General features: G+C 42.9%; 1 protein-coding gene across 6 annotated transcripts in view; it reads right to left on the bottom strand.

Annotated features, from left to right (window-relative positions):
* Positions 1–14,032, bottom strand: part of RBMS1 (RNA binding motif single stranded interacting protein 1) — a 532,988-nt gene that overhangs the window by 17,063 nt on the left and 501,893 nt on the right. For all 6 annotated transcript variants that reach the window (XM_082261033.1, XM_082261035.1, XM_082261032.1 and 3 more), the window contains exon 10: positions 12,027–12,077. In XM_082261033.1, coding sequence (XP_082117159.1) covers positions 12,027–12,077 — 51 coding nt within the window. The remainder of the gene's footprint in view (positions 1–12,026; positions 12,078–14,032) is intronic.

Here is a 14,032-nt window from a genome sequence, read left to right as displayed (position 1 = left end):
GGTTCAACAGGAACTAGCTGAATTTCGATTCAGGTATGGCATTACACATTCAAGCTGATCGACAGATTGTTAAACCAGCTGGTTGGAAAGTAGTGCTGATCTGTGTATTCTTACAGTGGGGGAGTTCCACTGTCAGAACCCAATCACACAGCTGGGAGAATTCCCACATACTGAGCATGTGGCTGGGGGAATTCAGTTTTTTTTCCTGCAGGCGGCTTGCTGAATAAAACAAACCACCATGTATGGCCTAGATTTAGCTGCAGTCACGTACACTGCAAATCCCATAGTCCATCCCAAGAGAAGGTGCCCAAGTTCATAGATACAGTGGGGCCATGGGAAAGAAAGGTAGCCCCTAGGAAGTCCGATCACAACAAAAAAAAAAAACAAGGAAAAGCAAAAAAAAAAGGAATTGGGAGATTTGGACGAGGCTGAGAGCAATAGAAGGGAATTTGAGTGAATACTCAAACAGCATTCTTTTGTACACCAGAGTTTAATGTCACTTTGGGGTCAAGTCTCTTTACAGCTTTATTTAATACTGTTTTTCTGTGTATTACTTCCATTCCATCCCGACAGCCAAAAAACGTACTCAGGAATAGCTTTGATATTACATCACCCTATGTGCGGCTGCAGATGGCTGTAGGAAATTGTCTAGTAAGAAATGCTAAAGCACAATCAACAGTTGTACAGAATTGTTGCAGTGCTTATTACATTATGTGAACTTCTTTCAATGCTTCTAGCCAATTCCTTCTTTTACATACATTTTAGTCCTGTAAATAGTGTAAAATCTAAAAACATCCTGTATTATAACCAACTTTGATTAAATATTCCAGTTAAAGCAAAAAAATAAATAAAATAAAAATAAAATGTCTTAGGGTATGTAAACCCCAACACTGAACTTCTCATATCTCCCTTTTGGTCTGTTAAATAAACCATTGGAAGCATTTGGTTATATTTGTTTATTATAAAAAATAACAGTTCTGATGTTACTGCTTGTACATCGGTGTCATTAGACAATCATGTGATTGCATTGTCCAATTGTAAATTTGCGGTACTTGGCTATGCAACTTTTTTTTTTACCATTTCTTACTTGAAACTTCTCCAGTGAACGATTGGCCAAGAAAATAGCTGTTGATTTTGCCAGAAATGTTGTGAGCTGATAAAGTCATGCGCTTTGCATGTGCTGACTGTTAATTTATATTGTTCTCAGCTATCTCCAAGGGATACAGAGCTATGTCCTTCCAAGTCATGGAGAATAGGAAAGGGCGGGGTTCAGTGTGTAATGGCCGAGGAGGCTTGGTCAACGCGTGCGTGTGAGATGCCCGAGGATGCCTGGTAAAAGCATGCATGTGAGATGGCCGAGGAGGCCCGGTCAGCGCGTGCACGTGAGATGGCCGAGGAGGCCCAGTCAACACGTGCACGTGAGATGGCCGAGGAGGCCCAGTCAACGCGTGCACGTGAGATGGCCGAGGAGGCCCAGTCAACGCGTGCACGTGAGATGGCCGAGGAGGCCCAGTCAACGCGTGCACGTGAGATGGCCGAGGAGGCCCAGTCAACGCGTGCACGTGAGATGGCCGAGGAGGCCCAGTCAACGCGTGCATGTGAGATGGCCGAGGAGGCTCAGTCAACGCGTGCTTGTGAGATGGCCGAGGAGGCCCAGTCAACGCGTGCATGTGAGATGGCCGAGGAGGCCCAGTCAACGCGTGCTTGTGAGATGGCCGAGGAGGCCCAGTCAACGCGTGTGTGTGTGTGTAATAGCCGTGGAGGCCTGGTCAACACCAAGGTCTAAATGAGAAAGGGAAAAAAAAAAACTGCTTGCTGGAACGAACTTGCATCCTGTGCTTCATGTGTCGACCATACGGATGCAATAAACTACATAGAAAAATCTGAGCTCAGGTGAAAATAACCAATAAAGTTAACCAATAGCTTGCACTATACAGCAATACTAGGTATCAACAAAAATATGTATACAACCAGTGCAGCGCTCACATTAAAAAGTATATATTAAAAAAGAAAAAGGAGAACAGTGCTAAATCTTATCATAATCAAAGCAGTACTTGAAAATCGTATATGAACGAATACTCAAACTAAAATGAAATTGAAAAAGAGTATATTCAAGATTGTGATCAAAGTTCAAAAGTAGAAGACAAGTCGCACTGGTTGGAATGTGCTCTAGACTGCACACGAATTTTGTCGTCAGACAGAATTCTACTTCAGAAGTGATGTCATGTGTTGGTTTGCTTTCTTTGTGTTCTTTCATCTCTGAGCATGCCCAGTCTTGCTCATAAGATTTTTCCATGTCGAAATCTGTACTGACTGCACGAAAATCGGACGTGTTTTGACGGTGGACAAAAATTTTATAGCCTGCACTCCAGAATTTTTTCAGCCGAAAAGTCGGAGTCGGTTGTCGAGAGCACCATACTAACAAGCCGAAAATCGGCAGATCGGTCGTCGGACGAAATTCGACTCGTGTGTACGGGCCTTTACTCTCATGCAAAGCTTACCAGAACAATGGTGAGCCCCATAGAAGTGTGGTCAAATGCTCCTTACTTCAATGCATCATCCACCCAATACAGGGATAACCTTCACAGGACATCCAGAAATTTTTAAGCGGTCAAGCAACAACCTCCTCTACACTCCTGAGATTTTCAATCCTCAACTGCCATCAGCAAGATCATAGAATACTCAGTTTCATCCCCTAGAACATAGTCTTCATTGGCCTCTTCTTCAGCGTGTTACTCTAGATATGCTTGAAGCCTGCTGATCAGGTCATATTCCCTTTCAAGTCCAAACCTTGAGCCAGGCTTTCCTGAGCTCTGCCAGCTATCGCTGTACAACACTCGCTGCTCAGCTGATTTGGACGTGAAAGTGAATAAGTGTGACCTGATCAGCAGGCTTCAAGCATATCTAGAGGAGCACACTGAAGATTTTCTAGGTGATGAAACCCTATTCAACGACCTTGCTGATGGCAGTTGGGAATTGAGGAACTCAGGAGGAGTATAGAGGTGGTTGTTTAACCGTTTAAACATTTCTGGATGTCCTGTGAAGATTATTATTGTATTGGGGCGGATAATCCATTGAAGTAATAAGCATTTTGGACCACTCTTATGTGGGAAGTCACAATTGTTCTGATAAGCCTTGCATGAGTGTAAGAAGCGTCACCCTCGCTATCTTTGGAGTATCACATATCATGGCGTGTGGGACTTCTCAACTTTGATCAGACATTTTTACTTTTTTTTTTTAGTTTGAGTATATGTTCATATACTGTTAATTTTAAGCACTGGTATGATTATACTTAGAACTATTATGTGTTTTTTTTATATTTTCTAATGTGAGCCCTGCACTGGTTTTATACATAATGATGCAATGTTGAGGAAGCCCAGACAAAGTTTCAGATTTACACTCCCCACCTCAGACACCAAGACAAAATTTTACCAGTGGAACTCTTTTCGTTTAGTTCAATATTAAATGTATTTTTATACATGCAGCCAATACCTTCTGGAGTTTACCCTTCATATTAGCCGTCTCATGCACAGCAGCACTTGCACTGGGAGAGTCAGCAATCAGACAATCTAAAGCTAAAACTTTTTTTTATTTTTATTTTGGGTAGCGTAGGGTAGGGTTAAAACCTTTGTCAGTTTTGCCATGTTCCACTGAGGAAATTTTAGTTCATTTGTCCTGTAGACAGGAAAGCGAATGAAATCCAATAGACTATTGTCACCAGACATCTCCTCGTTTATTGAGTTCCCCTCTATTCCTTTTCTGGTGACAATTCAAAATTTTAAACTTTGCTCACTTTTAGTGACAATGGTCACCAGGACAAATCTAAAAGTGATAGATTGTTCCCTAACTGGGGACACATACAGCCATTAAAGCCTGACCCCCTTAAAGTGGACCTTCCCCCTAAATCAGGGATCCTCAAACTACGGCCCTCCAGCTGTTGCTGAACTACACATCCCATGAGGCATTGTAAAACTCTGACATTCACAGACATGACGGGAATTGTAGTTCCTGAACAACTGGAGGGCCATAGTTTGAAGACCCCTGTCCTAAGGTCATGTTCTTTTGCCCTACTTCCTCCCCCTCCCTCTCTTACAAATGGACCTTTTTTTTTCTCTACAATTTGTGTTGCAAAGTAACACTAGTGAGTTTCTCACATAGATGAGCATTTCTCTCTGCCCCCTGCTCAGATTTGCAATTGAGCTCAGATCCCACAAGAGCCCTGTGGCACATCCGTATATAAGCCATTTAGACAGACATCTGCTTATATTCGGGGTTCCTGCTCTGCTACCAGAAGTCTGAAACCTTCCCTGTTTTTGTGCATGCATTGAAAATCACCTGCATGTGAGCAGATGTGGCAATAGCCCCTGCCAGGACCCAAAGGCCAGGCAGAGCTCATGTGCACATCTGCGCATGCGCTATAATGATGGCGCCAGGGAGGGGGAGGAGGGGGTGGAGGCAGCTGGGAGGCTGGCTCAAGTTCCAATATAAAACTATTAAAAAGATAAATATATATATATATATATATATATATATAAAAATAATAAATGCCTGTAGATGCATTTTAACACTGTAAACATGCTTACAGGAGGGGACAGAGGGTGTTCTTATGCAACTTGACTGTCGCCTTGTTGTTATATTTGTGATTTGAAAATCTCATTAAACAAAAAATGTTCTATTTTTCCTCCCAGTTTTTCCTGCAGTTCTGCTTTCAATGAATCAAATTCTGCTGCATGTTCCTGGCTGTTTTGTAAGATAAATACTGTATGGCTCTACAAAAGAAGACAAAAGAAATGTGTATCTCCCCATGTAGCGTTCGCTTGATGAGCTTGTTACATGAAACATTCATAGGCCCTTTCAAACATAACGAACATGTGACAATTGGGAAACAGGGCTGCAGGCGCGTGCGGTGTTCTCAAAGACTTTCCTGCAAGAAGGAAATTGACGAAAGCGCGGTTTGTGGTTACTGAAGCAAAGCGAAAGATAGATATTGAGCTTGATGAGGAACTGCTATCTTGATATTTTTGTATGGGGAAACTACTTTATGAATAAAATGTAAAAAAGTACAGGAACCCGGCCTACACTTGACGTCAACATCCCCTTCAAAAATAGGCCTGAATCCTGAAATGTAGACAATATGGAATTTGTATTGTCCATAGCAATTAGTCAACCAAAAAATGCCCAGGTCAAATTTTTTTTCATTCGTATAGAAATTATTATTATTATACAGAATTTATATAGCGCCAACAGTTTGCGTAGCGTTTTACAATGTGAGGGAAGACAATACAGTTACAATAGAATTCAATACAGGAGGAATTAGAGGGCCCTGCTCGTTCGAGCTTACAATCTAGAAGTAGAGTGAATCAGAAAAATACTGTACTATGGCCACTCGTAGAGATAAATAGACAACAGAAAATAATTATAGAAGAACTAAAAGGCAAAAAAACTTTATTCTGGATGAGGGTAGGGGGAGGGGAAATAACCCCGGTCAGGTTTTTTTTGGCCATTTGTGTCCCATTGGAGAGATTTCACTTCCAAAGCAGGAAGTGAGAGAAAAATTCCTCTAAAAGAAAGGAAATCCCTGGCTGCAACCAGGTTCACCAGGGACTCCCTATTCTCTTTAGAACAGGGTCTCTACTCCTGTTCTGGTGACCCAAACTTCTTTCACTTTTGGTGATAACGGTAAACAGGACAGAGAGGGTGAATCTCCCTAATGGGGAGGACAGACTACAATAAAAACTGACAGGTGGTCTAATCCTGTTCCAGGCTTCCAAAAGATAGAAGGGGAAAAAAAGCCTTGCCTTTAGTTACTATGATAGCTCCATCTAGTGGCCATAATGTGGTATTTTCCTGATTCTGAACAACATTTAACCTAGAAAGAAAATAGCCTAATACCATTTGTTTTTGTCCCCATTCACACAGAACAAATTTGGTTTCACAGGGTGAATAGCCCCACAATTTTTATTTTTTAATAAAAGCACATCCCATAGTGGTTGTAAGCCCTTACATATACCCAGTGAAGGGACTAGCCTCAGATGATACACAGAAATTAAAGTGGCATTGAAGGTTCTGTTTTTTTTTTTTTTAACATGTTATACTTTCCTGCTTTGTGCAGTGGTTTTGCACAAACAGCCCCGACCCTCCTCTTCTCGGGTCCCTCTCCGGTACTCCTGGCCCCTAGCTGCTTGCTATAGGAGCACTTGTGCATGCTTGATCCTGAGCTCCGCTCTAACCGTCCATAAGACATAAAGTCGTGGCTCCGCCCCCCGCTCTCTCCTCATTGGCTTACTGGCTGCGATTGACAGCAGTGGGAGCCAACTCAGATGAGTATTGGAGGGACAGCAATGGAAGTTTTTTTCCCTTCATGCATAGAATGCATGAAGGTAAAAACCCTTCAGCCTTTACTGCCACTCATTAAACAAATCCTCCTACATAAAGTGTACCTGCAACTGCAGCGATCCAACATAGAAAATTTAGACAGCGTTTCTCAGCTCCAGAAGGCAGGGGGTGGTGATCTTATGCCATACGCTGCACAGCATAGAGCTTAGTGTAATCCAAGACCTGAGTGGAGGGAAAAGGGCACACCCCCTTCTACAGTCCTAGAAGGAAACATGCAAAGCTGAGACTGACAACCACAGGCTGTGTGCTTGTGAGGCAGAGCCGTGTTAGCATAGACAGTCAAATGCTACTCATGTCAATATTAGACATAAACCACAATAGATGCTTTGGAATGAGAAAATTATACACTATAGAAGGATATACTTTAAGTTTAAGAGTTTTACAGAGATCCAATAGGGCCAGATGTATAGGGGCAAATAGCGATCCTCCTTCCAATGATCCAGGGCTCACAGGTTCAACCGTCTCACGGCTCTCCTCCAGGGTTCAGCACGCCAGCTCTCCCATCAGCCAGGAATGACATCCACACCACCTCCCGGGAGAGGTGGAAGGTGCAGGAGGGAGGTGGTGTGGATGTCATTCCTGGCTGATGGGAGAGCTGGCGGTGCTGAACCCTGGAGGAGAGCCGTGAGACGGTTGAACCTGTGAGCCCTGGATCATTGGAAGGAGGATCGCTATTTGCCCCTATACATCTGGCCATATTGGATCTCTGTAATGGAGGTCACTCCTATTTGGTAAGAGGCGGTGTAATTAGAGTGCTTGGTGGCGGTTCTCTGGGCCTGCGGTTTCCCACATTTTCTTCCGTTTGAAGTGGACACTGAAGGACTGCTTTGTCCAGTTTATTTGGGACATTTCGTTTAGGATTAGCGCCACAGTATTTACACTATTTTCTTTGGATCTGTAAAATATTCCGGATTTGTGTGGCTGCTTTCCACTTTTAGATATTTTATGTCAATTTTATTCTGAGGTTTTAGCGCAGCAATACTGTTATTTAAGAGTTTTACAGCCACTAAGGAGTGCATGCTTTTCTTTTTTGGCATCATAGGATGCAATTGTAGGCTGTGCACCCTTCTATACTGACTGGTTGACCCTGCCTGGACAAGATGTAATGCAGGCTTCTATAGCAAGGACAATATGGCTACTCTGTTCCCTACTTTTACATTGAGGTGGCTGACTTAACCAAAATCCACCTTTTTAGGGTACAAAGGCCATGCAGTGCATTACCGTGTAAAAATATTCCTCCTCAGGCTGCAGACATTTTAATAAAAGAATGCCTACTTATTTCGTTCCTTATTGGTATCAGCCATTTTGATTACGGTACTTGAGGCCCCCAGCTCCCTAGTGTAGGGGCAGACTGGGTGAGTATTGTTGAAGCTCCAAAGCAGAGGCATCGTTATTGAATAAATGACAAGAACGCTTTACTGTTCCTCTAGTTTAAAGAGAATTCCTTTCAGATTGTTCAGCCCCAGCGAGCGGACATAGATGTAAGAGTGGAGGGGGCCCAAGACTAAATGATTAAATACTCTGACACTGTTTACTCAGGGAAGGTGTGTTAACAATTACAAAAAGAGCAGCCGCACATAATGCAGTCTGAGCATAATAAATAACTCACAATAGGTTTCATAATCCGAGAATTGCTCTGCAAACTGGTTTTAAATGTGGGGTGGGATTTTATGGCGCAAGTCGTACTTTAAGAAAAATGAAGGCGTATTTGCAGTGTAAAAATATTTGAGTTATTATTGCAGAATGTTTGGCGTTTAAGTGATGCCCTTTATTGGCTACCTTTAGTGGTTAAAGATGGAAGCTGATAAAGTTATAGCACGTGCATAGTAAGCATTTTTGTTTGGCATCACTTGACAAAAGATTTAGGTCTCTTGCACATAGGCGCACACAAGAGTGTATAATGTAAATTGTGGGCATATTTCCATGCCTAGAATACTGGCTGCTTGCCGTTTATACTGTTACTTGCATACATAAAGTCCTACACACCTACACACAGACTGAGTCCAGGGTTGTACACACGTATGCGCAGGATTACACAAGTAGCTCCATAAACCTGTGTACAGCTGCATACAGTTTCCATTCATTACTCTAGTCCAGGGGTTTAGGTGGGCCAGACTATGGACAGTGGGTGTAGAAAATGCCCCAGCATCAGTGGAAGTAAACAATGGCCTATTAATTGGTGCCCCATCATTGGTGTCAGTAAATGGAACGGTGGCCCGTCATTGCTCCAAGGGCCAGATAAAGCCAAGCAAAGGGCCGTATCTGGCCACAGTTGGGAGACCACTGCTCTAGTCTGCTGTACATGACAGCATATCATGTATCCTGGGAAAAATGCCTGCAATTTATGCGATACGGTCTCATGCGTCTGTGTGAGGCCTTAAAGTGGAGTTCCACCCAAAAGTGGAACTTCCTCTTTAAGGGATCCTCCCCAGCTCCGATTTGTAAAGCAGGTATGCGATTTTGACAGGTACCTGCTCCCACTTCTGTTCCAGTCATCTTAGGCGATCGGAAGCAGAAGTTCTCCTTCCTGCAATCTTCTGGAACACAACAGGTCCTAAAAGACTTGCGCATGTGCAGTGGGCACCCAGCTGTGAAGCCGCAAGCGGTCACAGCCGGGTGCCCATAGTAGAGGTGCCGGCGCCACCAACAGAAGACATGGGGGGGGGGGGCGGGGAACAGCTGGGGTGAGCACACCGCTGGACTGTGGGACAGGTGAGTGGCTGTTTATTAAAAAAAAAAGTCAGCAGCTACACTTTTTGTAGCTGCTAACATTACAAAAAAGTACAGGAACTCCGCTTTAAAGTAGTTGTAAGCCCTCACATATACCCAGTGAAGTGGCTGGCCTCACATGATACAGAGATGAACCCAATACTCCTACATAGGTTGTACCTGTTTGAATGGCTGTAGAGAGGAGACTGCAGATAAAGTCTATCATTTAAAATCTTGTCTGAGCTTTCAGAAAAGCAGGGTGGGGAGCTGAAGTTACACTCTGCAGAGCTCAGTGAGGAGAGCTCTGAGAAGTGATTGGAGGGAAGGGACACACCCCCTTTACACAGCACACAGGAACAGAGCTGAGGTTGCCAATCAGCTGGAGTTCCCTCCCTGGTCACCATTTTTCTCTTGGCATCAAAAGAAATCTTGTCAGAGGTGATTCATGATGATAGCAGAGGGATGAAACAGACAGAAATTACACTTCGTGCTCTGGACTGAGACAAGTATACACTATAGAGGAATAGGTTTTGTTCTAACTTCCTGTGAGGTTTACAGCCACTTTAAATCCTATCTCCAGGTTTCTTGTGAATTTTCTTAGTTTGGCCAAAGCTGGTCGAAACAAACTATTTGCTTTTCTAGAAGATGCGCCCACTAGGGGCGCTGTATGAATGATATGTAGCATCAGCTACATGATCAATGAACACAGGGCTTCCTCTGATTGACTAAGGTGTAGAGGTGGACCAATAACGTCATGATCTCCACTTCAGCCAATCAGAGAAAGCCTTGTATTCTTATCAAATAAGGCTTCCTGTAAATGGCTGAGCAGCACTCAGCCCGACCTTATTTTATTCACAGCACTGTAATCTGTATGTAGCCGATGATACAGCGCTCCCAGTGGACACATCTGTTAGTGAAGCAAAATGTTCATATGGAACAACTTGAACCAAACTAATTTTTTAAAGCCACAAGAAACCTATTGCTCAGCTTTGAGTGTGATAACTTTAGTACGAGAACATTAAAATCTAATCTGTACCATGTTTCTTTACAATCCCCAAGCAAGCTCTAAAAACCATAACTTGAGGAAAAAAAAACTATATAATTATCTATATACATTGCTCAAAAAAAATTAAAGGAACAGTTTTTAATGAGTATAGCATCAAGTCAATTAAACTCCTGGGATATTGATCTGGTCAGTTAAGTAGAAGGAGGAACAGGATGAGCACTGCCAGAGCCCTACAAAATGACATCCAGCAGGCCACTGTTGTGAATGTCTCTGACCAAACATTCAGAAACAGACTTCACGAGGGTGGCCTGAGGTTCCAACATCCTCTAGTATGCCCTGTGCTCATAAAGCTTGATTGGTATTTGCCATTGAACACCAGAATTGGCAGGTCTGCCCCTGGCACCCTGTGCTTTCACAGATGAGAGCAGGTTCACCCTGAGCACATGTGAGACTTGAAAGGGTCTGGGGGAAGCCGTGGAGAACGTTATGCTGCCTGAACCATTGTTCAGCATGACTGGTTTAGTGGTGGGTCAGTGATGGTCTGAGGAGGCATATCCATGGAGGGACGCACAGACCTCTACAGGCTAGACAATAGCACCCTACTGCCATTAGGTATCAGGATGAAATCCTTGGACCCATTATCGGACCCATTATCAGACCCAATGCTAGTGCAGTGGGTTCTGGGTTTCTCCTGGTGCACGACAATGCCTGGCCTCATGGCGAGAGTATGCAGCCAGTTCCAGGAGGATGAAGGAATTGATACCATTGAATGACCCCCACGCTAGCCTGACCTAAATACAATAGACCAGTGGTCCTCAACTCCGGTCCTCAGGGCCCACTAACAGGCCAGATTTTAAGTATTACTTTGGGGAGATGCAGACTAGAATACTGCAATCACTGAGCAGCAAATGAGATCACCTGTGATGTATTTCAGTTATCTTGCAAACCTGGTCTGTTAGTGGGCCCTGAGGACCAGGGTTGAGGACCACTGCAATAGACCACCTCTGGGACATTATGTTTCAGTCCATCAGACACCACCAGGTAGCACCTCAGTCTGTTCAGGAGCTCAGAGATGCCCTGGTCCAGATCTGGGAGGAAATACCCCAGGACACCATTAATCATTAGGTTGCATACCATGGTCAGGCATGCATACAAGCATGTGGGGGCCATAGAAATTACCATTTTAAGTTGCTGCAATGGAATTTCAGCAAAATTAACTAGCCTGCTACATAATTTTTTCACTTTGATGTATGGGGCGTCTTTCAACTCAGCCCTTTTTAGGTGGATAATTTTCATTTCCACCAAGCAATGTGGCATCCTTTCATTCCTAACACATTACCCAGTCCATATCGATATGCCTCCAGCATGATATTTTTCCCCATTGAGATCTGATGGAGTTTTCAAAGCGTTCCTCTAATTTTTTATTTTGAGCAATATATATACACACACACACACACACACACACATATACATACTGACTCTGCAGAGTCAGTGTAGGCTTGGTTAAGGTTAGGTAAGGGTCAGGATGTGGGTTAAAATAGTTAATGCATCGCACAAGGAGCATTTTAAGCAATTGCTGGCAATTGGTAACAGGCATGTAACCACATACCACAGGAAGAAGAAAAAAAATAATCTAACATTGCAAAACTTTTGTAATTATTTAAAAAGTCCCACCAAGCACGCAGTGACATCTGCATTAGGACTGAAGTCAGAATATATATTTGGAAAGTAGTGCTGTGCAAAAAATAAATAAATAAATCACTTCGGAATCCAAACTACTTTAAGAGATAAAGGTTTTCATATATCCTTGAACATATTTCCTGATTTGAAAGCTAGGAGTTAAAAGTGTACCAGTGTAGTACACTTTTGTGGCCTGTAGGTGTCACTGTTGTTTACACGCCCATTTAGTACTTACAGCATGCTGCATGATGTAGGGCTGGGGCTGCATCCAGGATGGACTTGGCACCTGTGAAAAATAAAATAAAAATATGTAAGTTATAGAAACACAGATTGCTTCTCGTTCATTGTCAAGATGATGTAATTGTTTAGATCAGCTAAAGGCCGGCATGGTTGAAATTACTTGCTGGTGACACAGGAGCTGTCTTTTTGGAAATAGCCTGTACTTCTGCAAACACGGATGCCTTGATTTGTTACAGGTTGTGCTACAGTTTCACATCTGCAGCACGCATTTGCATAGCTAGTTGTACAAAACAAACATAAAATGTTCCTAGAACCTAGGTCATCAACCACAACATCTGGGGTCCATCCACACAGCCAATGTTAAGATAAAATAAATTATATTATATACATAATACATACACACATACATTTACACATGGATCTACTGGCCGGGAACTCCTAAAAAAAAAAAAAAAAAGTACTTTGTCAATGCTAGTCACAGACAGCATTGTAGATTTCTTTTTTATTTTGCCCATATTTTCCTTTTCACTTCAAATTGTAATGACTGAAAGAGCAAACATTTGGAGCTAGCAGATGCATTCAATAAAACAAAAAGGTATTTGCAAAGCGCAGTTACCCACAGCAGCCAATCAGAAATCATCACTGATCTAATTATTCAGTACTGTAAAATGAAATGTGATTGTTGTGGGTTGCTCTGCTTTTCATGCCATCATTGTCCTCTGCACTAAACAAGCTTGTACATCACTCAGTGCCGGCCGCAGGCAAAATCCAAGTCTCGTGCAAATGGAATTCGGCTGGACTCCGGGACAGCACCACTGACCACATCAACGTCTGAAAAATACATATTACTGGTGGTCTGTGGCTAGTTTCTGGAGGCACATTAGAATTCTCCTCTAGCGTACCCAACATACTATGGAAGTTTTTAATTTAAAACCAAAATTGCCATTGTCTAGAGGCAAAATGTTCAGGCTGGGATTGACCACGCAAATTTCAGGCCAAGTTCTGTGGTTAAGAGCACTACCCAGTATTCACATTCCCAAAACGCTCACAGAATAATGAGCTGCCCATTCAAAGCACTGATATGCTATGGTCATGGATCATTTTATTGTGCTCTATTTTAATTCATTTAAAGGGACTCTTTCATTTGTCCTTGCAGAGCAAAGTACAAGAGTCACTTAAAGTATATGTAAAGACAAAAAAAACCCCAAAATGTTGATATAAAAGGGTTAAATCCCTCCCGCTAAGGTAATTTTTTTTTAACTGTCCATGTCCCACTGGGGAGATTTCCCTGAACATCCTCTCTCAGTGACACAACAGGAAATGAGAAGAAATCTCCCCAAAGGTGAGTTCCATCTTCGACCGTTCTTATCGAAACATTTGTCCCCACTGAATATACCCTCAGCTATTGCTCTGATGACAACGCTAAAATGTGTGAAATGACTTCCACAAGGTTCTATTGGGCTGCTGGGACGAGAGAGAGAGAGAGAGAGAGAGAGAGAGAGAGAGAGAGAGAGAGAGATGCTCTTCCCTACCTGGGGGAGCCAGGGAAGAAATGGAATGAATGGAAGGGGAGGTTAAGTGATCCTTTTACTTTGGAAACAAAAAGAGCTCTGATCAAAAGGGCTTGATCCACGAAATGTGTCAGTATTCCACACGGCTTCTACAAATGGATAACGATCCTAAACACACCTTGAAATCCACGGGGGATTACATCAAGAGGCGTAAACTGAAGGTTTTGCCATGGCTTTCACAATCTCCTGACCTCAACATAATTGAAAATCTATGGATAGACCTTAAAAGAGCAGTGCGTGACAGACAGCCCAGAAATCTCAAAGAACTGGAAGACTTTTGTAAGGAAGAATGGGCAAAGATACCTCAAACAAGAATTGAAAGACTCTTGGCTGACTACAAAACACATTTACAAGCTGTGATACTTGCCAAAGGGGGCAGTACAAGATATTAACTCTGCAGGGTGCCCAAACTTTTGCAGACGCCATTTTT

The sequence above is a fragment of the Pelophylax lessonae genome (genome assembly GCF_965119305.1).
Source record: "Pelophylax lessonae genome assembly, chromosome: 6".
NCBI classification, from domain to species: domain Eukaryota; kingdom Metazoa; phylum Chordata; class Amphibia; order Anura; family Ranidae; genus Pelophylax; species Pelophylax lessonae.
The sequence above is the reverse complement of the archived record's forward strand: the minus strand, read 5'-3'. Positions and strand labels throughout refer to the sequence as shown.